Here is a 20,741-nt window from a genome sequence, read left to right as displayed (position 1 = left end):
TGTAGAAAACCTCTGAGAGCAGAAACCAGGTTTTCTTTGTTCTGCAGATTCCCAGCCGCTGGACCACACAAGCATGACCTCTTTCTTTCTAGATGCCTTGATCTTTACATGGAGATTCCTGAAGGACAGTAAGCTTATCCCATCATAAATCACCAGCTGGCTGCTGTAATCCCTTGCAGTACCTACTTACAGCTCTTTGGAATCTCCTTCCCAAGAGCTGCCACATGATCCAGGCTGTGGAGCACAGCCTCCAACCAGTCCTTATGAGAAGGCAGGTCTTACTGCTAGATTTATAGAACATCAAGTCAAATGGCAGGAGGAGTGGAACACACCTGCACATGAAGAGTATAATGCTTTAACACGCAGCACAACAGAAGAGATTTCTTAAAACCCCCTCCTATTGGAAGCACAACACCCCAAACATCACTAATTACTGCATGTGGTGGCCTAGTGCATAAACCCCATAATTATTCTGTGCCTTGTGTGCACTTAAGATCTTTAGCTCCTGGAAAAGTCACCTACCTTGGCAGTTAAGACTTTCAGTGGTCTCCACGCCAGAGACTGCTGCACAAGACTGCAGGACCATTGGGATGAAGAGCACACTCACACTGTGCTACATACACACCTAGCACACAGACTGTAGTTGGTAGAAATGGGAAAATAAATGCTTGGTACTAGGTGAAGATTAACTACGGATATTCACTCAAGTGTCTCACCTACAAAGAATAAAAACTCAAAGCAAAGCACGAGACAGGTCTGATTCCCTGGCAAAAGCTTTAGAAGCTATGACCATCTGCTCCTCCTGACTCTCTTAACACCTCTGCTATGAGGATAGGCTTGAGGGAACTGGGGTTGTTCAGCCTAGAGAAGACGACTCTGGTTGAGGGGGGCACCTTAGAACTGCCTTCCAATACCTGAAGGGATGCTACAGGAAAGCTGGAGTGGGACTTTACATAAGAGCATCTAGCAATAGGACAAAGGAGAATGGTTTGAAGCTGAGGGAGAGTAGGTTCAGACTGGATCTCAGGAAGTTCTTCAGTACAAGGGTAGTGGCACTCCAAAATATGCTGCCCAGGGAGGTTGTGGATGCTTCCTCCCTGGAGGTGTTCAAGGCCAGGCTGGATGAGGCCTTAAACAGCTGAGCCTAGTTCACAGGATCACAGGATTGAGAGGTGTCCCTGCCCATGGTAGGGAGGTTGGAGTAAACGATCTCTTCTCCCAGGCAACCAGCACCAGAACAAGAGGACACAGTCTCAAGCTGCACCAGGGGAGGTTTAGGCTCAAGGTGAGGAGAAAGTTCTTCATAGAAAGAGTTGTTAGCCATTGGAATGTGCTGCCCAGGGAGGTGGTGGAGTCCCTGTCCCTGGAGGTGTTCAAGAGGGGATTGGACGTGGCACTTGGTGCCATGGTCTAGTAGTCATGAGGTCTTGGGTGACAGGTTGGACTTGATGATCCTTGAGGTCTTTCCCAACCTTGTTGATTCTATGATTTCTATGATCTCTAAGATCCTCTCCAACCTAAGCCATTCTATGTTTCTGAACAAAACCAGAAGATACTATGTACACAGGCTTCAATCTTCCACCCTTCATTAGAAAAACACAGACCAACCAACCAACAAACCACTAATTCCATTCCTACAAATCAACATTTCTAAATTGGAAGGTTGTACCAGTTCAGTTGGGAAAGTGGAGAGGGAAAAGGCTGAGGAGGAATAGGATGAAATATCCTTATATCAGCTATTATATAAAAGAACATTTATTTGGGGAAATCTTTAAAAACATGGTGGCAAACTGAGTGCCATCACAAGCTAAGAGACAAAATACCCACTAAAGTATTTTTCTCTTTACAGGAATAAGCACCCAGACAGACTTTGTAATAAACACACATGACCTCACAGAGCAGAGCCCAATGAGCTCAAGGATCTAGAGGTATTGCCCTGTTAACTAAAAGCATATTCTTCAGTGTCCAATACTGGTGATGAGAGTAAGGTGGCATTTACATGGATGCTGCTGCTCCATCAGGATTTAATCTTAACTGAATAATGATAGTGAAATATCACCTGTTACTGACTCATCTTGACCAGTGTGTCCACTCAGGCCAGACCAAAGAGCCAGGTGTTCCCAGCTCAAAGTTTGCAGAGCAGTTTTGATAAAAAGCAGGATTCTGCCTAAATGTCAAGCAATTTGGTGTTAGCAAGACTTGCATTATTACAACTAAAATCAGATACTGACTGAAACAACACAGAACAGGGTAAACAGTGTTTTCTTATCCACATTAGCAAGCTCACATCTGGATCTGTCTAGAAAGCTAAATGTGTTCTGACATGGTTTTTGAGACAGCTGGCTTTTGCCTGGAATAATTATCCATCTCATGAGAAGCACAAGCTCTGGAGTTCAGATGTGAGGATAAGCATCATGAAGAGTGGAATGCAAGGAAAGATAGGTCTAAGAACTCCATTCAGAAGTCTGAACTCTGAGCAGCCCCTTCTTCAGTTCAGCAACTTTCTCTTCTCTGGAGGCTGCATAACTCTTTGCTGCATTAATGAGAGATTCATGACACTTCTCCAATGTAGCCTTCAGATTTAGGTATATTTCCTAGAAAGAGGAGATAAAGGGAAGAAGAAAAAAAACACAAAGTTAACATTTATGCTTCCTAAGGATTTAGGTGAGTGGTTTGGTGGTCTCAAAGTGATTTCAAAGGTAGCTTGACCCTGGCTTCAGAAGCAGCATTCACAGAACACAAGGAAGTTACAAAGCATTCACAAGAGCAGCCACAAGCAAAATATCAATATTGATGATTCTGTTGTAACTCTAATGGTCACAGCACTGAGATAGTTGGACTAGATGACCTTGGGAGGTCCCTTCTCACCCAAATCATTCTATGATCAGTCAGCACTAGCTTAGTTTTTCACACTACTACTGCACCATTCTGTGTTGAGCTGTGCCACCAAGTTTTCTGCCACTATGACTGCTACCATTGTGCTCCCAAGCATGGACAGTACAGCAGATGTTGGTCAGTTAGAGGGCAGAAGGGCTCTGCAGAGGGGCCTTGACCAACTGGACAGATGGGCAGAGTCCAGTGGGATGGCATTCAACAAGTCCAAGTGCCGAGTGCTGCACTTTGGCCACGGCAACCCCATGCAGAGCTACAGGCTGGGGTCGGAGTGGCTGGAGAGCTCCAAAACAGAAGGACCTGGGGGTACTGATTGACAGCTGCCTAAACATGAACCAGCAGTGTGCCCAGGTGGCCAAGAAGGCCAACGGCATCCTGGCCTGCATTAGGAATAGTGTGGCCAGCAGGAGCAGGGAAGTCATTGTGCCCCTGTACTCAGCACTGGTTAGGCCACACCTTGAGTCCTGTCTCCAGTTCTGGGCCCCTCAGTTTAAGAAGGACATTGAGACACTTGAATGTGTCCAGAGAAGGGCCACAAGGCTGGGGCATAAGCCCAATGAGGAGAGGCTGAGGGAGCTGGGATTGTTTAGCCTGGAGAAGAGGAGGCTCAGGGTGACCTCATTGCTCTCTGCAACTACCTGAAAGGTGGTTGTAGCCAGGCAGGGGTTGGTCTCTTTTCCCAGGCAACCAGCACCAGAACAAGGGGACACAGTCTCAAGCTGTGCCAGGAGAAGTTTAGGCTTAAGAGAGTCATTCATCATTGGAATGTGCTGCCCAGGGAGGTGGTGGAGTCACCATCCCTGGAGGTGTTCAATAAGAGATTGGACGTGGCACTTGGTGCCATGGTCTAGTCATGAGGTCTGTGGTGACAGGTTGGACTCAATGATCCTTGAGGTCTCTTCCAGCCTTAGTGATACTGTGATACTTCAGTAATGAACAGATAGGATGAGATGATACAGGCAGACTGTGACTCCCTAACTCCCAGCTCAACAGGATTTCTGCCCCTATCCAAAGCTGAGCTGAAGAATCCTCTTCCTGAAACCCTAAGAAGGAGGTGCTTGTGAGATGGCAAGTGGCCCTATATTCTAGGGGGGCTGTTGAGTGCTACAGCACTGTTCATCACTACAACATGAATGCAAAGCCCCACAGGTCAGGTCACAGGAGACAGACAGGGAAAAAGAACAAATTCCAACTACTTAAAGTTAGAAGTATCATAAAACAAAACCAGACACCCTAGAACTAGCATACTATCTGCTACAGACACAGATGGGAAAGACAAATTTCACCTCACAAAATACTGGGCCATCACAACACTCCAAAGTCTTTTCTCTTTCAGGTCTGCAAATCCTACTTCTCCTCTGGGCCATCTGTACAGTCTGCAGGTACCTGAACAAGCCCTAGCAACCTGGTGGAACCACAAGGAGGAAGTCCTCCCCCTCCCACTATCTACCCCTGCACAGCCTACTCATTTTTAGGGAAAAGTGTTTCTTTATCCATAGGGCCCATACTAAAGGATCAGGTTTGAGAATAGCAAACAGGATTCCTTTAGGGAAAAAGCCTCACCTTAGTTTTCCTTTCTTCTTTTTCAGCATTCTCATTCAGCTGGTGAATTTTGAGCCGATTCTGTTGGATCTCCTTCTGAATGGCCATCACTTTATCATACACGGCACCTCTCTTCTCCTGAACTTTGTTACAATATCTACAAGTGGAAGGAAAAAAAATAGTACTGAGCCATTGGAGTAAAACCAGACTAAACTTAACCCCACCACAAGCAAAACTTGCATTTTATAAGCATGAAACTGTCAGCTTCTAGAAGCAATACTGTAGGGAAATTACTTGCTTGGGAATTGGTCCATTAACTGGAAGAGCTTAGGTACAAGCAGTTACATTTCAAAATGCAGTTAGAGGAGTATGTTGATGATCCTCACATGCTGCCAATCAAAGCAACTCAAATGGCTCCAGTGGAACCATCCCAACAGACAGCTAGACACTGCACCTTCCTGCCTTTGAGTAATGCAGCACAGGTGTCAGCAAAGAGCCCTGCCCAAAGGTCAGCCACTGAACCAGGGTAAAAGCAATACAGCTGCACTTGATTTTGCAGCCTAACTGAAAGTTTCCTTAGCTCTAGGATCCCCACATACCAAGTTAGAGCTCCAATCCCATACATTTACATAGTTTCCTCAATTTCCTGTCCCTCATTTCACTGCATCCCAAAGACCAAATGATATTTTCCCAGCTTGGAGGTAAATTCAGATAGCTTCAACTATGAGGGGCCACGTAATCAGCAAAGGATTAGCGTGGGAACAGGAGAGCCACTCTGCTGACTTCAGGTGCAAAATACACTTACCAGTTTAAACTAAGCATTGATACAATAATTACAGCTGGAACTTTGGCAGCTGCTTTCTCTACAGAAAGGCTAAAATCACTCATAAATAGCATGAGACTACTTACATCTTTCTACCTCAAGGAACCAGTCAGGATTCATTCTCTTATTCACCAGCAAAACCTCGTTTTCAGACCAAGGCTACCCCTCTATCAAAGCATATAATTTTATCACTCAAGGAAAATATCTAACACATCAAAAATAAATTGGCAGCAACTTTTAACATAAAGGAGCACTAGATAATATTGTTTTCTTTATTTGGAAGGGAAAGTAGCTTTTAATTAATCTCCTTTAGCTGACAATGCACTAAATGAGGAGCAAAGGAAACCTGGGAATCTTGCTGCTATTCTACACACTACACATGTGGAGAAAGCTCTCTTCCATCGTAGTATTTTTGGGTTTGTTTTTATTGTCAGGGTAAGCTCTCTTCCACCATAGTATTTTTGAGTTTGTTTTTATTGTCAGGGTTGGAAGAGACCTCAAGGATCATGCAGTTCCAACACCCCTGCCATGGGCAGGAACACCTCACACTAGGTCAGGTTGCTCAGAGCCACATCCATCCTGGCCCTAAACACCTCCAGGGATGGGGCTTCTACCACCTCCCCAGGCAACCTGTTCCAGTATCTCACCACCCTCATGGTGAAGAACTTCTTCCTAACATCCAACCTGAATTTATCCACTTCTAGTTTTGCTCCATTCCCCCTAGCCCTATCACGACCCGACATCGCAAAAAGGCCCCCACCAGCTTCCTTGTAGGCCTCCTTAAAATAGTGGAGGTTAATCTACCCAGCCAATAATTTTCAATATGCCCTTACCTATTTGTGTACCAGAAACTGTCCTACAAGCTTTCTCTCTGAGAGAGTTCAGCACTTCTAATCTCACAGTGAAGCCACGACCTTACCACGCTGCGGCTTGCTGCTGCGCTGTAAACACAGCCTTGCAACTTGCCTTCAGCAGACGGTAGGGAAGGGAGATGGGCTGGGAGGCTTTGATCAAATGACACTGTTCCTTTTGTTTTAGAAGCATCATGTCAGGATAATACTCCTCTGAGATACGAGCCCCATTTCCCCATGGGTCTCGAACATCTTTGATAATGAGCAGAAGTGGCAAGGGAAATTATGAAAAATTCATGAAAGGCAAATGGGGCTTTGTTGAAGTCTGATAAGTTGGGAAATTATCCCAATGTGACATTCTCTTTAAGAAGATAAAAGAATCAAGAATAAGCATTATAAATTAAATTAGTGCTCCAATAAAAGAATTGCTGTCAAGTCACATTGCAATTATTGATTTGAGACCCCAAGTCCCTGCCTTGCAGCATCGCTGGTCTCCCACACCAAACTGTCCCGCATCGCTCATTCTCTCCTGGCTGCTCAGCTACGCGTTCGTACCAGCCGCGGACCTTGGTAGCACATAACGAAGACATAAAGCAGCATCAGGCAGAAATGTCAACCCATCCTTACTCCAATATCGTCTGCTTATATTGCTCAAAGTCTTCATGCTTCTTTTTCATCTTTATTTCAGCTGTAGACAGCTTCTCATGTTTGGCAGTGACCAGTCTCCTTAAGGACACTTCATCTCCGTTCCCATTTTTCATCTCTATCTGAGCGCTCTCGATCTGGTCCTCCAGATTCCTGACCTAAGTGGATAAGAAGAATTGAAGCAAATTAAATGGGGGGGGAAGGAAATTAATTGCAAGAGGACACCCTTTTAGTTTACTAGGATTCAAACTACCTTCCTCTTTTTGAAGATCCAATTGCTAATCAATTCTCCCAGTTCAATCCCAGTTCCCTAGGTCTGATATGATTTTGAATACATCCAAATGGACAAGACCCCATCACTTCCAATGATTTTCAGAGGTTACTCTGAGCTCTGCTATAGCTCTTAGCCCCAGAGGGTTTGAACATATGCTATAACAAATCATAGAACGGCCTAGGTTGCAAGGGACCTTAGAGTCCCTTAGAGGGATGCCTCTCATCATGGTTGCTCAAGGCCTCATCCAGCCTGGCTTTGGACACCCCCAGGGAAAAGACTTTCACAACCTATTCCAGAGTGCCACCACCCTTGTACTGAAGAACTTCTTCCTAAGATCCAGTCTGAACCTACTCTCCCTCAGCTTCAAACCATTCCCCCTTATCCTATTACTAGACACCCTTATAAAAAGTCCCTCTCCAGCCTTCCTGTAGGATCCCTCCAGTTATTGGAAGGCCTTCTCTTCTTCAGTCTGAACAACCCCAGCTTCCTCAGCCTATCCTCATAGCAAACTGGCTCCAGCTCCTGCATCGTCTTTGTGGCCCTTCTCTGGACCTGCTCCAACAGCTGTCTCTCCTATGTTCTGTGCTCAAATACCCCAAAAGCCTGCAAACCATTCTTCAAGTGTTCCTAACTAGTGCCATCTCCTCAAACTGTGTAACAAGTAGCTAGGTTAGCTTGGCTGGCTTAGTAATATTAATAGTTAAAGGCACTTAAGTCATGACTCTTCTTGGAAGGAGTCATTTTTTGCTGTTAGCTTCTGCTCTATAGGCAGAACAAACTGGATCTCACTTTTCCTCTAGCATTTCCTATCAGTAACCCAAAGACATTCAAACTGTGTTACTTCAGGTTTCTATGGCAATAAAGGCTTTCACTATTGGAAGTGTTCACCAGTACATTAGCTAGTGGCATGCAGCAAAGCAGCAGCTCTGTTTTTAAGACAGATTTCTGACATATCCAGATCCTTTCAATTGTGTGGGAAGATAAGGCATGGGAACTTTGAAGACACAGACATTTATTGATGATCACCTATTTTGCTTGGCCATTAAGTGTCTCCCTAACCAGATGTCATTTGAATAATACAAACCTCTGATAACATTCTGGCCCACATCTCCACATTTCCTACATGTCTTTCCATCTTCTTTTGATACAGCTGCACCTCCAGCTGGCATGGTGGCAAAACCTCAACTATGTCTCTGTAACTTTCATATTTCTCCATAATTTCTTGCTTTTAAAGGAAAAAAAAGAGACTATTAATAAACAGCTTTGGACTCATTTTGTATAGTATTAATGCATATTGACTTCTGCACCCATTTCCTTCACTGTTTAACAGATACTAGAATTCATATTTAGTAGTTACTGAAATGAGCTCTTCAGTTTGTAAAAATCTGTTTATTTTGAGAGCACAGAAAAAGTGACAGGCAAGTGTTTTACACTGAACTGACTGGCTCGTTACAAGAGCTTCCAGGACAGGGGAGAATAAAAAGCTTTCTTCAAAAAAGAAATCCTATGTACTGGTGAGAGGAGTTATGTAAATCATCATAAAAGCAATGCCTAGAATTACAGAAATAATGTTTACACCTGTGGAACAAAAAAAAGATGTCTAGGAAGAAAGGCAGTCTTCACTGATGTCCAAGTGATAATGAAATGCAAACACAGAAAGAGTGGACATCACTACTAAAAACAGACAAAACAAAACAATAATCCCAAACCAAAACAAAGACCAAACAACAACACAAACCACCAGACCCAAAACCTAGGAAGGGAATGCAGTCATCAGCTTACTAGTGGAGACAGCCATCCACACCAGAAACAGACAATGACAACGCCTGCTTCAGCACCTGCTCTAAATCCAAGGACATTTGTGAGCTGCCAAAACATTGTCATCTTTTGAGAGCAAATAGCCAGAGAGGTACAGCACAGACTCAAGAGTTCTACACCTGGTTCCATAAATAATTCCTCGTGGAAGGACAAAGCAGCAGTGACTGCAATCCAGCTTTGCAGCAAAGAAAAAAACAAACCAAAAAACCAACCACCAGCACAACCCAAAACCCCCAATCCCCTCACCCAAACTTCAGTTTTCTCTGAAGCTGGAGTTTCCTTTCAGACTAACCACTGCTCTGTTGGCTATGGAGTAGAAGTGTAAGTTATCCAAGAAGCCCTTCTAGATGACAGTTCGTTAAAACATGCTTTTTCTAACAGAATACCTCTGTGTGTGGACAGAGGAAAACCTCACCTTGGATTTCTTTATTTTCTTAACAGTCTCTTTCATTGCTTCTTTGTAGTTTTTCAGTTCCTCTGGACTCTCAACAATTTTTGATTTCTTCTGCTCTTGCTCTTCTTTCAAGTCAGCCAATATCACTTTAAGGTCATTCTAGTTAACAAGACAAACACACTGCCAAAATTAGCAATTCTGTGAACAAAAAAGGACCTGTGAAGCCTGGTTTACCAGGATCTTATGACGAGACAGGCTCCTTTCTCCATTTTAAGTCATTCCCCATTAAAAAGGCTGTTTTAAAAAACCAAATTCCTCTAACCAGCATTAACATTCTTAATCAGAGCAGTTAACAGTCCATTGTACTCCCTGGACATGCTTACAGTGGTGCAATACTAAGTCACAAGAACAGCATTTAACTTGCATTCCACACACAGACTGACAGCTCATAAGTATTACACCAACAGCTCTCTCCTTCAGAACCCCTCACCTAGTGCAGCTGAGGCACTCACAGCAGGGCTTCAGAGCCAGCTGCTAGGAAAGCAACAAGCCTCCTGTTCAAGCTCTCAAAACCCTCCAGTTTTGTCCCAACCAGGACAGTGGCTGCCTCATGCTGGAGGGTAGAGAGGCTCTGCAGAGGGACCTCGACAGGCTGGAGGCATGAGATTTAACACATCCAAGTACCAGGTTCTGCACATTGGCCACAACAACCCCATGCAGAGCTACAGGCTGGGGTCAGAGTGGCTGGAGAGCAGCCAGGCAGAGAGGGACCTGGGGGTACCAGTTGATGGTAGGCTGAACATGAGCCTGAAGTGTGCCCAGGCAGCCAAGAGGGCCAATAGCATCCTGGCCTGCATCAAGACCAGTGTGGCGAGCAGGAGCAGGGAGGACATTTTGCCCCTGTACACTGCACTGGTTAGGCCACACCTCGAGTACTGTGTCCAGTTCTGGGCCCCTCAGTTTAGGAAGGATGTTGAGTTGCTGGAACGTGTCCAGAGAAGGGCAACAAAGTTGGTGAGGGGCTTGGAACACAAGCCCAATGAGGAGAGGCTGAGGGAGCTGGGGCTGCTTAGCCTGGAGAAGAGGAGGCTCAGGGGTGACCTTATTGCTCTCTACAACTACCTGAAGGGAGGTTGTAGACAGGCAGATGATGGTCTCTTCTCCCAGGCAGCCAGTACCAGAACAAGAGGACACAGTCTCAGGCTGTGCCAGGGGAGGTTTAGATTGGATGTTAGGAAGAAGTTCTATGCAGAGAGAGTGATTGCGCTATGGAATGGGCTGCCTGGGGAGGTGGTGGAGTCACCATCATTGGAGGTGTTCAGGGGGAGACTTGAAGGGGTGCTTGGTGCCATGGTTTAGTTGTTTGGGTGGGTTGGATTGGTTGATGGGTTGGATGCGATGATCTTGAAGGTCTCTTCCAACCTGGTTTATTCTATTCTATTCCCCACTCTACTTAAAGTAAGCTCACAGTGCCTCAGAAATCCACATTCCTTACCCTTTAACAGATCAGCATCCCAAAGACACAGCTTTACACAGCAGAGATGTGTTTTGAAAGTTATCAAAACCCCAAGCTACTGCAGTAAAGGTTCCATGGGGTGGGAAATGAAGTCAAATCATTGTTTTTTTAAATAACCTGAACAATACCTAGCTCTAAGAATTATCTGATCCAAGAGAGATGATTTGAGACACAAGCTAGAGCCTAGACCTACACAAAGGGGTACTTACCAGTTTTCGGGTACGCTCTGCTATATCTGACTTCTTCTGTGAAGTCACTTCATACAAAGCTACCTGGGGGAAAAAAGGTAACACACTTTAAAAAAAGCCTCCTTTACCCTTCCATCATTAATCTCTCTACAAGAAAAATGCCATTTATGGTTTCTTTGGAGTGCCACAACTAGCAGACAAATTTGAAGTCTGAAGATTTAAAAAGACAGAGAAGAACTCTTGGAAAAGCCACCAGGAGCACCAGGGATGCAGGCAGCAGTAGGTATCTGGGAACAAGAAAGATAGCCTGTCTTATCCCTCTTACTGACCCTGGCAGCATTATACACACACAACCTTCTTCACCACAGGGAAGAAATAGATATTAGGTAACTAGATTAACAATAACAGCCTGGAAATGAAGCATATGGTTGATAATATTGATAGTAAAGACATGACTTAATGGAAAAAAAAAACCACCAACCACAGCCTCATATTTTTATTTTCATATTCCAAAGCAGCTGAAAAGGTTACCTATGAGGCTTTAGTGGCAAGTTGCTATTGCTGGAAAGTTGCCTCTGCAATCACTAATCTTTTTGCCAGGCATTCCCTTAGGTGACCCCTCTTGGGCTTCATTTCCTGCCATGGCTCACATCCAGTTCCAGTTCTTCCAGTTCAGGTGGAGAAGAGAGGGAAACATACACATGGCACTTCTGAACAATAAGAGAGGTATCTCCCAAGTCACTGCAGTAATGCCTTTCAAAAAGAAAGGGCCAACACATCTTTGTATTCCCTGAGCCCCATTTCAAGCACGTTTCACATTCCATAACGGTGAAATGAAGAGTTGGTGCTAAGGGTTAGACAAGAGAGCATGTTGCAATGACTTGTGTTTTAAATCTCCTTTATCCTTTGCAGAGTGAGGAGGGGAAATCAACAGAAATAAGGAACCTTCATGGCCAGAAGCCTTAGCAGCATTTCAGAGAATTACATAATCAAGCTCATACTTGCTTCCGATGAAAGTCTTGCCTTAGTAGCTGCTCCAGCTCTCGAACGCTATCTGTCAGTTGCCTCACCTCCTCTTGGTGCTCAACTGGAACAGTGCTAAACAAACAAAAAATTAAAGATACAGGACAGTTTCAGCATCTTCATAGCCAAGTCAACAGAGTACAGTAGACAAAACACTCTCCAGAGAGTTTACAACCCGTAGCTTTAGCAATGAGGGCAAGATGGTCTCAAACTCATCGCCCATACAAGCAAAAGGAAGTCAGATTTTTGTAGCTGAAGCATAACCTGAAGAGGTATTTTGGCAGGAAAAGGTACAAACTAACTTTTCTGATATGCTTGAAGATTGTGTCAAGCAAAGCACAAAAGAACAACATTTCTACCCATTTTTATGGTGATTTTCATTAAGGAAATTGGTATATCAGATGCTACAGAAACAGCTTGTATTAGGGTAGACCTACAGCTAGAGAACCTTCTGTCTAGAACATACTAAGAGCAGCTATTAGAGAAGGGGAAAAAAATCTGTTGTGAAAGCTATCTTGGAAACTAGCCATCTCTTCATCCCATTATCCACAAGCAACAACAAAACTTAATGGTGCAAAGACACAGGCAGTAGGACTAAATGGCCTGAAACAGAGAATGGGACAAACATGTCAAATAACTAAGAAAGATAACTTTACCCATCTATTAAGTTAAAGATGGGCTTCCTACAGCTAGTGAAGAGAAAAAGACATATCACTAAAAACTACAACAGCAAACAGTTACACCATCTTCCTCAATATACAAAACACAGCATCTTGCCAAAGCAGCCATGTACTCCCTCCTGAGGTCACACAGTTTAACTACTCAGTTCCTAACTACTCAGTTCCTGCTTAGGCACCCTATATAGAATAGTAGAGTCATTTAGGTTGGAGAATACCCTTAAGACCAAGTCCACCACTAAACCGTACTCCTCAGCACCATATCTACATGGCTTCTACATCCCCTTCAGTGACAGTGAATCCACCACTTCCCTGGGCAGCCTGTTCCAGGGCTTGACAACCCTTTCATGGAAGAAATTTTCTCTAATGTCCAACCCAAATCTTCTCAGGTGCAACTTGAGGCCATTTCCTTTTGTCCTATTGCTTGTTACCTGGGAGAAGGGGGAACCAACATCCACCTCATTCCAACCTCCTTTCAGTGAATCGTAGAGAGCAGGAAGGTCTCCCCTCAGCCTCTTTTTCTCCAAGCTAACCAACCACAGTTCCCTCAGCCACTCCTCACAAGATGTGTTCTCTAGAACCTACACTACCTTTGTTGTCTCTCTCTGGACTCACCCCAGCACCTCAATGTCCTTGTAGTGAGGGCCCCAAAACTGAACACAGTATTTGGGATGTAGCCTCACCAGTGCCAAGTAATGGAGCACAATCACTGCCCTGGTCCTGCAGGCCACAGTATTGCTGATACAGTCCAGGATGCTCTTGGCCTTCTTGGCCACTTGGGCTCGTACTCAGCCAGCTGTCAACCAACATCCCCAGGTCATTTTCCACCAGGCAGCTTTCCAGCCACACTGCCCCAAGCCTGGAGCTGTTGTGACCCAAGTACAGGATCCACCACTTGGGCTTGTTGAACCTCATACAACTGGCCCATTGATCCAGACTGTATGCAGTGTACAAGTAAGCCAGGTCAAGTAATGCATGTCACAGATATTTCTTACTCCTCATACTCACTTCAGTTTCTCCAGCTTCAGCGCTGCCTCACGATTTGTCATTTCCATTTGTTGACTCTTCTCCATGGCTGATTTCTACAAATTAAATATTCAGTGACTTTTTTTTTTATCTTAGAGGAATAAGGTTTCTCTCAGGGCTTCTGTTAGAGCTTTGCTCATCATTATTTCACATGAACTGCAGCATCTCTGCACTACCGGTATTTTCAGTAGAAGGGAAGCCACCTGCAGTTCTATCTCCAGCCCCCTGACCGGCACACCTATGCTCAAAACAATGCAAGGTGTCAAACCTTTACTTACCAGGCTGAACTATCAAGTTGCTGGAAATAAAAACAAACAAAACTTCAGGTAATAGCCTAAGTAATAACTTGTCATAAAGAAACCTTCACAATATTGCAAGCTCCTCCACTCTAACCTGACATGTTTCCTCGAGGGCTTTGCAAAGGTTTTTCTTAATCCATTTCCAGTAGGTGTGTACCTGCTTATCACAGAATGTTAGGATTTGGAAGGGACCTCAAAAGATCATCCAGTCCAACCCCCTTGCCAGAGCAGGATCACCTAGAGCAGGTCACACAGGAAGGCATCCAGGTGGGTTTTGACTATCTCCAGAGAGGGAGACTCCACAACCCCCTGGGCAGCCTGTTCCAGTCTTCTGTCACCCTCCTAGTGAAAAAAATTGTCCTCATGTTTCCATGGAACTTCCTCTGCCTCAACTTCTACCCATTGCCCCTTGTCCTGTCATTGGACATCACCAAGCAGAGCCTGACTCCATCCTCTTGGCACTCACCCTTTAGGTATTTATGAACATGAATGAGGTCACTCCTCAGTCTCCTCTTCTCCAAGCTATAGAGTCCCAGCTCCCTCAGTCTCTCCGCATAAGGAAGATGTTTCACTGCCTTCATCAGTTTTGTGGCTCTGCACTGGACTCTTTCAAACAGTTCCCTGTCCTTCTTGAACTGAGTGGCCCAGAACTGGACACAATATTCCAAATGTGGCCTCACTAGGGCAGAGTAGAGGAGGAGAACCTCTCTCGACCTGCTAACCACACCCCTTCTAATACAGCCCAGAATGGCATTGGCCTTATTGGCCACAAGGGCACGTTGCTGGCTCAGGGTCAACCTTCCATCCATTAAGACCCCCAGCTCCTTTTCCCCTTCACTGCTTTCCAGCAGGTCAGTCCCCAACCTGTACTGATATATGGGGTTGTTCTTTCCCAGGTGCAAAACTCTACACTTGCCCTTGCTGAACTTTATTTCATTTCTCCCATGGAATATGGTGGTACAAGTTCTACATAAGAGGAAACTGCTACCTTCCTGCATTGCTTGACTACATTTAAGATTCCAACCTGTTATTTAAACATCCAGTGAAAAAAAAAACCCACCACTTTTATGCTCCCAGTTCTGGGTTAAGTAGTGAAGTATAATTAATGTTCTGGAGTAAGACAGTTCCCAAGCTTACATAGTTCAGCTGTAACTCCAAGTAGGTCTCACGTCGCAGCTCTCTGAAGTGCACAAAGTTGAGAATGCCACTCAGGAAGCGAGCTGTCCTCTTTGCTTCTGAAATAGGAATGGCAAGCCATCAGTGTTGTGGTTTCCACGTGCACTGATTACAACTGCTTATAAAAAAGGGGGCAAAATGTCATTCAGAGAAGAGACCAAAAAAACTCTATAAAACCCCCAGAGTGTAAATTAGTTCTTCCTCTGCTCAACTTGCAAAGACTTCACAAACTAGCAGCAAGCTATGAGCAGTGTCTTAGGAGTTCTGTGCAATTCAAATGAAAGTGGAACCTAGGAGAAAGGCTTAAAATACAGCCCTCCATTAACACAGAAGTCAGGGAGAAAGTGCCATCTCTACAACTCTGAAGACAGAACCTCACTGCAACTGTTAGGCTAACTGAAGACAGCAGTGCAAACTGCAGGGACCTGCTGGTTCTGTTCCAAGAAAAGTTTGTGAAATATTATTATAAAAGGCTTTGAATGTCTTGGACAAGTCAGATCCAGAAGTGAGAGAGCTCAGAATAGCCTTTTGAGTTGTTTGTGTTGTACCAGAATCGCCATGGCTGGGTATTGAGAATGGTGCAGCAAAAATTCAGTCACTTCACACGCAGGCATCAGCTTCAGAAATGTTAAAGCATCTGAGAGCTGCCAGGATCATTTTCATTACTATCCATTCTTAAGCTATTTCAAGTATGTCACAGCCTGCTCCCCAGACTTGTGGCATCCAAAACTCCCTTATTTAACTGGGTTAGCCTACATAAGGGATAGGAGGAGAACTGCTCATTACAACCAGCTTGTCTAGGGACCACAGCGAGGGTGAGAAGAGCAGCCGGAAGGCAGGCACAGGTCTCCATGCAAGATGCTCATCTGGCTATGGGAAAGGAGACAAAGTGATGCCCACCACCCCAGGAAACAAAAGGATTTCCCTGGATTTGCTTACTTGGGTTTAAAATGTCAGCAATTTGAAAGTCGTGAATCCGGCACACTGGAAGTAAGCGCTCCCTGCGAGGAAGACAAAAACAACACAACCTTACCCACGGGGACTGCTGCTCAGCTCCTGTGCTGCACCCATTCACTACAAACCAGCTCTCATCCTCCCCTTCCACAGCAGGCACAAACAGAAGTCACAGAAGAATAACAGAGTAGGACTCCACATACAGGTCAACATTAAAAGTTTCTCTTCTTACAGCATCTCACAAAGATTTCTATAGACAAGAGCAACTTCTCAGCTGAATTTGGGAACTCCTACACTTAACGCTGTCAGCTCTTCCCTTTTGGTCCAAATGAAGCTTAACATCTAACATGTCATTCCAATGCAGATCTGATACTGCATCCGGTTCTGGTGTCACCATCTGCTGTCTAAAACTGCCTGAAGGAAGATTGTAGCCAGGTGGGGGTTGGTCCCTTCTCCCAGGCAACTAGCACCAGAACAAGAGGACACAGTCTCAAGCTGTGCCAGGGGAGGTTCAGGCTGGATGTTAGGAAGAAGTTCTTCCCAGAAAGAGTGACTGGCCATTGGAATGGGCTGCCCAGGGAGGTGGTGGAGTCACCATCCCTGGAGGTGTTTAGGAAGAGACTGGATGGGGTGCTTGGTGCCATGGTTTAGTTGATTAGATAGTGTTGGATGATAGGTTGGACTTGATCTCAAAGGTCTTTTCCAACCTGGTTAATTCTGTTTTAACAAGGATACAGAGCTGGTGGAGCAACTCCAGACTAGGGTCACAGAGGTGATTCAAAGGCTGGAACACCTCTGCTATGAGGATAAGCTGAGAGAGCTGGGGTGATTCAGCCTAGAGAAGACTCCAGGGGGACCTTATAGCTGCCTTCCAATAACTGAAGGGATCCTACAGGAAGGCTGGAGAAGGACTTTTCATAAGGGTATCTAGCAATAGTGCAAGGGGGAATGGTTTTTAGATGACAGAGTGTAGGTTTAGACTGGATCTTAGGAAGAAGTTCTTCAGCATGAGGGTGGTGAGACACTGGAATAGGCTGCCAGGGGGGTTGTAGATGCTTCCTCCCTAGAGGTGTACAAGGCCAGGCTGGATGAGGCCTTGAACAGCCAAGTCTAATTGAGAGGTATCCCTGCCCATGATGGGTAGGCTGTAGTAGATGATCTCTAAGGTCCCTCTCAATCTAAACCATTCTGTGGTCTATACAATATTCAGAAAGGAAATGTACACAAGAGGCATTCAAGATCTTTCTTCTAGGTGTAACAATGACCCTACACCCATTTGAAGTAGAGATTTGTGCTACACCTTGGTGAGGCTGGATTATTTAGTGACCTTTTTTAAGGATAAAGTAAAATCCTCATCAGGCAGGTATTAAACATTGCTATCCCCTGTCTTCAGCAAATTAGACAGTAACAGAGACAAGCAGTGGAACCACCATCAGCAAAAAGGTGTAAAGCCTCACTGCTTCTAGTGAATTGGACCTGTACAAGGAATAGCAACAGAACAGATGCAGCATCTTCTACTCACATGTGGCTATACAGATTATGAACAGGCAGGAAGCCTTCAAGTATCTGTGGATACATTATGTCAGCGTTGACTGGCATCTAAAGAGTAAAGAGAGTCAATGCATAAGTAGAGAATACTCAAAAATAGGCAGTTTTGTTTCCACAGCATGATTCAAACAGGTTCAACACAGCGAGGATTGCCTCCTTACCCACAGGGAACACACACCGGAGGCTGAAGAATGTCACCAAGTTATCCAGCTGGCTGTTTTGGCTGTTATAATCTAAAAAGGTAATAATGACTAAAGCAGCAACATTACAGCCTCTGGAATTCAGTCTAAACCCTCTGGTTTCATTTGTTCAGAGCTGGTGCAGAAGGACAGTCTCTGCATTCCACATGCAACAAGGAGCAGCTCTTCCTTTGAATACCCTGAAAGTCACAGACTCCAGGTGTCTATGAAGAAGTCAGGAGATGGTAGCAGCACACCACCATCACATTTTTCTGATATTTCAAACCTCATGATACAATATTGCCTGTGAAGAACTGAGTTATTTTGTGCAGGGAGGATCTGCCCTTTCAGTTCATCCAAAAATGGCACCAGACAACACTGTCTAATAGAGATAGAAGGTAAGTGCTAATCAACAAGTATCAGACAACCTCTGATCGCACTTCTTACTTTCTTCTCAGTTAATGGAGAGAGAGAGACAAATCAAGCATTGAAAGCAACACTTGCTTTCCTTCTAGACCAGTCTAACATCTAAGCAGAGACCCTCCTTTAGCCATGGCCAAAGGGAGGTGCCTAAGATGACAGTGTGTATTTTCAAGGTCAGAGAGGGTGTCCCCTCATAAACTGGCCCAGTCCATCCTGGACGTTACAGATATTTCTGGCACCCACAGCACCTCAAAGAAAAGAAACCATAGAAGAGGGCTTTCCACAGGAACTTTCCTTACAGCTTACAGTGGCAGGTAAGCTCCTCTTCATGCCCACTAGCTCCTGCAGCAGAGAAGGGGAACCTCCTCCCCATGAAGGGGAAAAAACAAACCAAAACACCAAACCCAAAACAAAGGAAACCCAGAGGCAACACACCCACAAAAAATCACTATTTCTGCAAGGATCATGATCTGAAGCAAACTTCCAGACAAGGAGCAACACCAAAGCAACTTCTGAAACACAATCAGCAAGTCCTTCCAGTATCTGAAGGGGGCCTACAGGAAGGCTGGGGAAGGACTTCTCAGGATATCAGGTAGTGATAGGACTAGGGGGAATGGAATGAAGCTGGAGGTGGGGAGATTCAGGCTAGATGTGAGGAGGAGGTTCTTCACCATGAGAGTGGTGAGGCCCTGGAATGGGTTGTACAGGGAGGTGGTTGAGGCCCCGTCCCTGGAGGTGTTTAAGACCAGGCTGGATGAGGCTCTGGCCAGCCTGATCTAGTGTGGGGTGTCCCTGCCCATGGCAGGGGGGTTGGAACTAGATGATCCTTGTGGTCCCTTCCAACCCTGACTGATACTATGATACTATGAAGTCCTCAGCAACAGGCAGAGATGATGCTCCCATGCTGATGGCCGCACTGCCCAACTGCCCTCTCATTCCTGAGTGACTGCTTCCCTGCTCACAAATGCAAATGACCACGGACACACAGCACCTCACAAGCTTTCTGCAAACAGAATTGCAAACTACAACATACAAACCAGTAAGCTACTCATCATTTGTTAATGTAAAGCCAAGAAGAAACACCTCAACATTTCTTTTAAGAGCAATATTTCTTTCCTTTCACCTTCCATCACATGTGCTGCTACAGACATACCATGTAGAAATGCTCCAGGCGGACTCCATAGATCTTCTGCAGGATTCTCATGTAAATCATGTGTAAAACTTCAAGCTGCAAAAGGAAAGGACTTGAATCAGTATTCCACATGATTAGCTATTCAAGATTCCCAGGCTGTAAAAGTAGTTTGGCCTTTAACATGTGAAGATCAATTTCACTGAGCTGCCAAGGCTAACAAGGTTTACTTTGCAACAGTTTGTATCTCAAGAACTACCATCTCTTAATACAATTATAAGAGACGGCAACCAGCTCAAATAATTACAGCCTGAACTATCACAGCTATGTGTTGGTTTTCATCACATTGCTGCTCACTGAACAGTTTTCTAACCAAGCGACACTTGGAGGGGGTGGGGGGGTGTGAATCGACCCCCACATGAAAACAAGCAAACAAAAAAAAACACCCAAACCCCGCATGGTTCCTTAAACAAGCAAGGTCAGCCTTCCTCTTCGACAGGTACAAGCATCTATGCAGCAGCACAAGGAATCGCATTGAGACGGCATCGAAGCCACTTTGATTCTGTTGAGATCACTGCGAGTCTGCAGTAGAACTGTCAGACGGATCCAAGAAAACAGAGGGTGGAGCGAGGAGGGGTTGTAGGCTCGGACTGAAAGCATTAGCTGACTGACTAAGATGTTGGAACTACGGCACCACGCTCTACACGGCGGCTATTTTGACGTAGCTGCCACAGACTGAGAAAGACAGGCGGTGCAGTTTCACGCTTCTCCGCTGATGAACCCACCCCCTTCCTGGGGAGGCTTGAGCAAGTGTCTCTCAAGCTGAAGAGAGGAAAAGCCCTGGGTTTAGCCCTGCCGCTCCTAGACCGATCTGCCACACCGGACAGACGAGCCCCCTCACGCAGGAGTCAATGCTGCACGTCACGGACCACGCCACGCCGGGGAAGCGGCCACCCACGGAAACAACCGAAGGTAACGCTCTTCTTTCAGTGATGGTAACTTCCTTCTTTCTTCAACGTGCAGGAAGCTGCCTGGGGGCGGCGGGGCTCCCCCAGTCACTCCCACCCGGCCGGCGCAGGCCGCCCCTTCCCCCTCACCCACCTTAGGCGTGCCGAACACGTCGCCCTTGACCAGGTTTCGGGCCTCGGCACCCGTCAGGATGTGACTGCGAAGGTAGCAGACGATATCATCGGGGCTATAGCGAGGGAAGGTCAGCGTCTCCATGGCGGCACCGGGCAGCAACCACCACGACAACCGCCCTCCGCGGCTTGAATCTGGCGGGCGCCTCCCCCGTCCCGCCGCTCAGCCTATCCGCGGCCGCACCGCGGGAGGGGGGCGGGGCTGGGCAGGCTCCGCCCCGCCCC

General features: G+C 45.6%; 1 protein-coding gene across 1 annotated transcript; it reads right to left on the bottom strand.

Annotated features, from left to right (window-relative positions):
- Window positions 1-1,704: 1,704 nt before the first annotated feature.
- On the bottom strand, window positions 1,705-20,632 carry NUF2 (NUF2 component of NDC80 kinetochore complex). Its single transcript, XM_068140515.1, has 13 exons — window positions 20,479-20,632; window positions 19,402-19,476; window positions 17,621-17,697; window positions 16,084-16,145; window positions 15,106-15,203; window positions 13,652-13,725; window positions 11,945-12,041; window positions 10,965-11,027; window positions 9,261-9,398; window positions 8,112-8,252; window positions 6,736-6,911; window positions 4,456-4,591; window positions 1,705-2,594 (listed from the first exon to the last, which is right to left on the bottom strand). Exons 1-13 carry the CDS (start codon window positions 20,599-20,601, stop codon window positions 2,445-2,447), a joined length of 1,410 nt encoding a protein of 469 aa, XP_067996616.1. The 5' UTR covers window positions 20,602-20,632; the 3' UTR covers window positions 1,705-2,444.
- Window positions 20,633-20,741: the final 109 nt, after the last annotated feature.

Source organism: Melanerpes formicivorus, unplaced genomic scaffold, assembly GCF_026170545.1.
Source record: "Melanerpes formicivorus ecotype bairdi unplaced genomic scaffold, bMelFor1.0.p_v2 SCAF_7, whole genome shotgun sequence".
Lineage (NCBI taxonomy): Eukaryota > Metazoa > Chordata > Aves > Piciformes > Picidae > Melanerpes > Melanerpes formicivorus.
The sequence above is the reverse complement of the archived record's forward strand: the minus strand, read 5'-3'. Positions and strand labels throughout refer to the sequence as shown.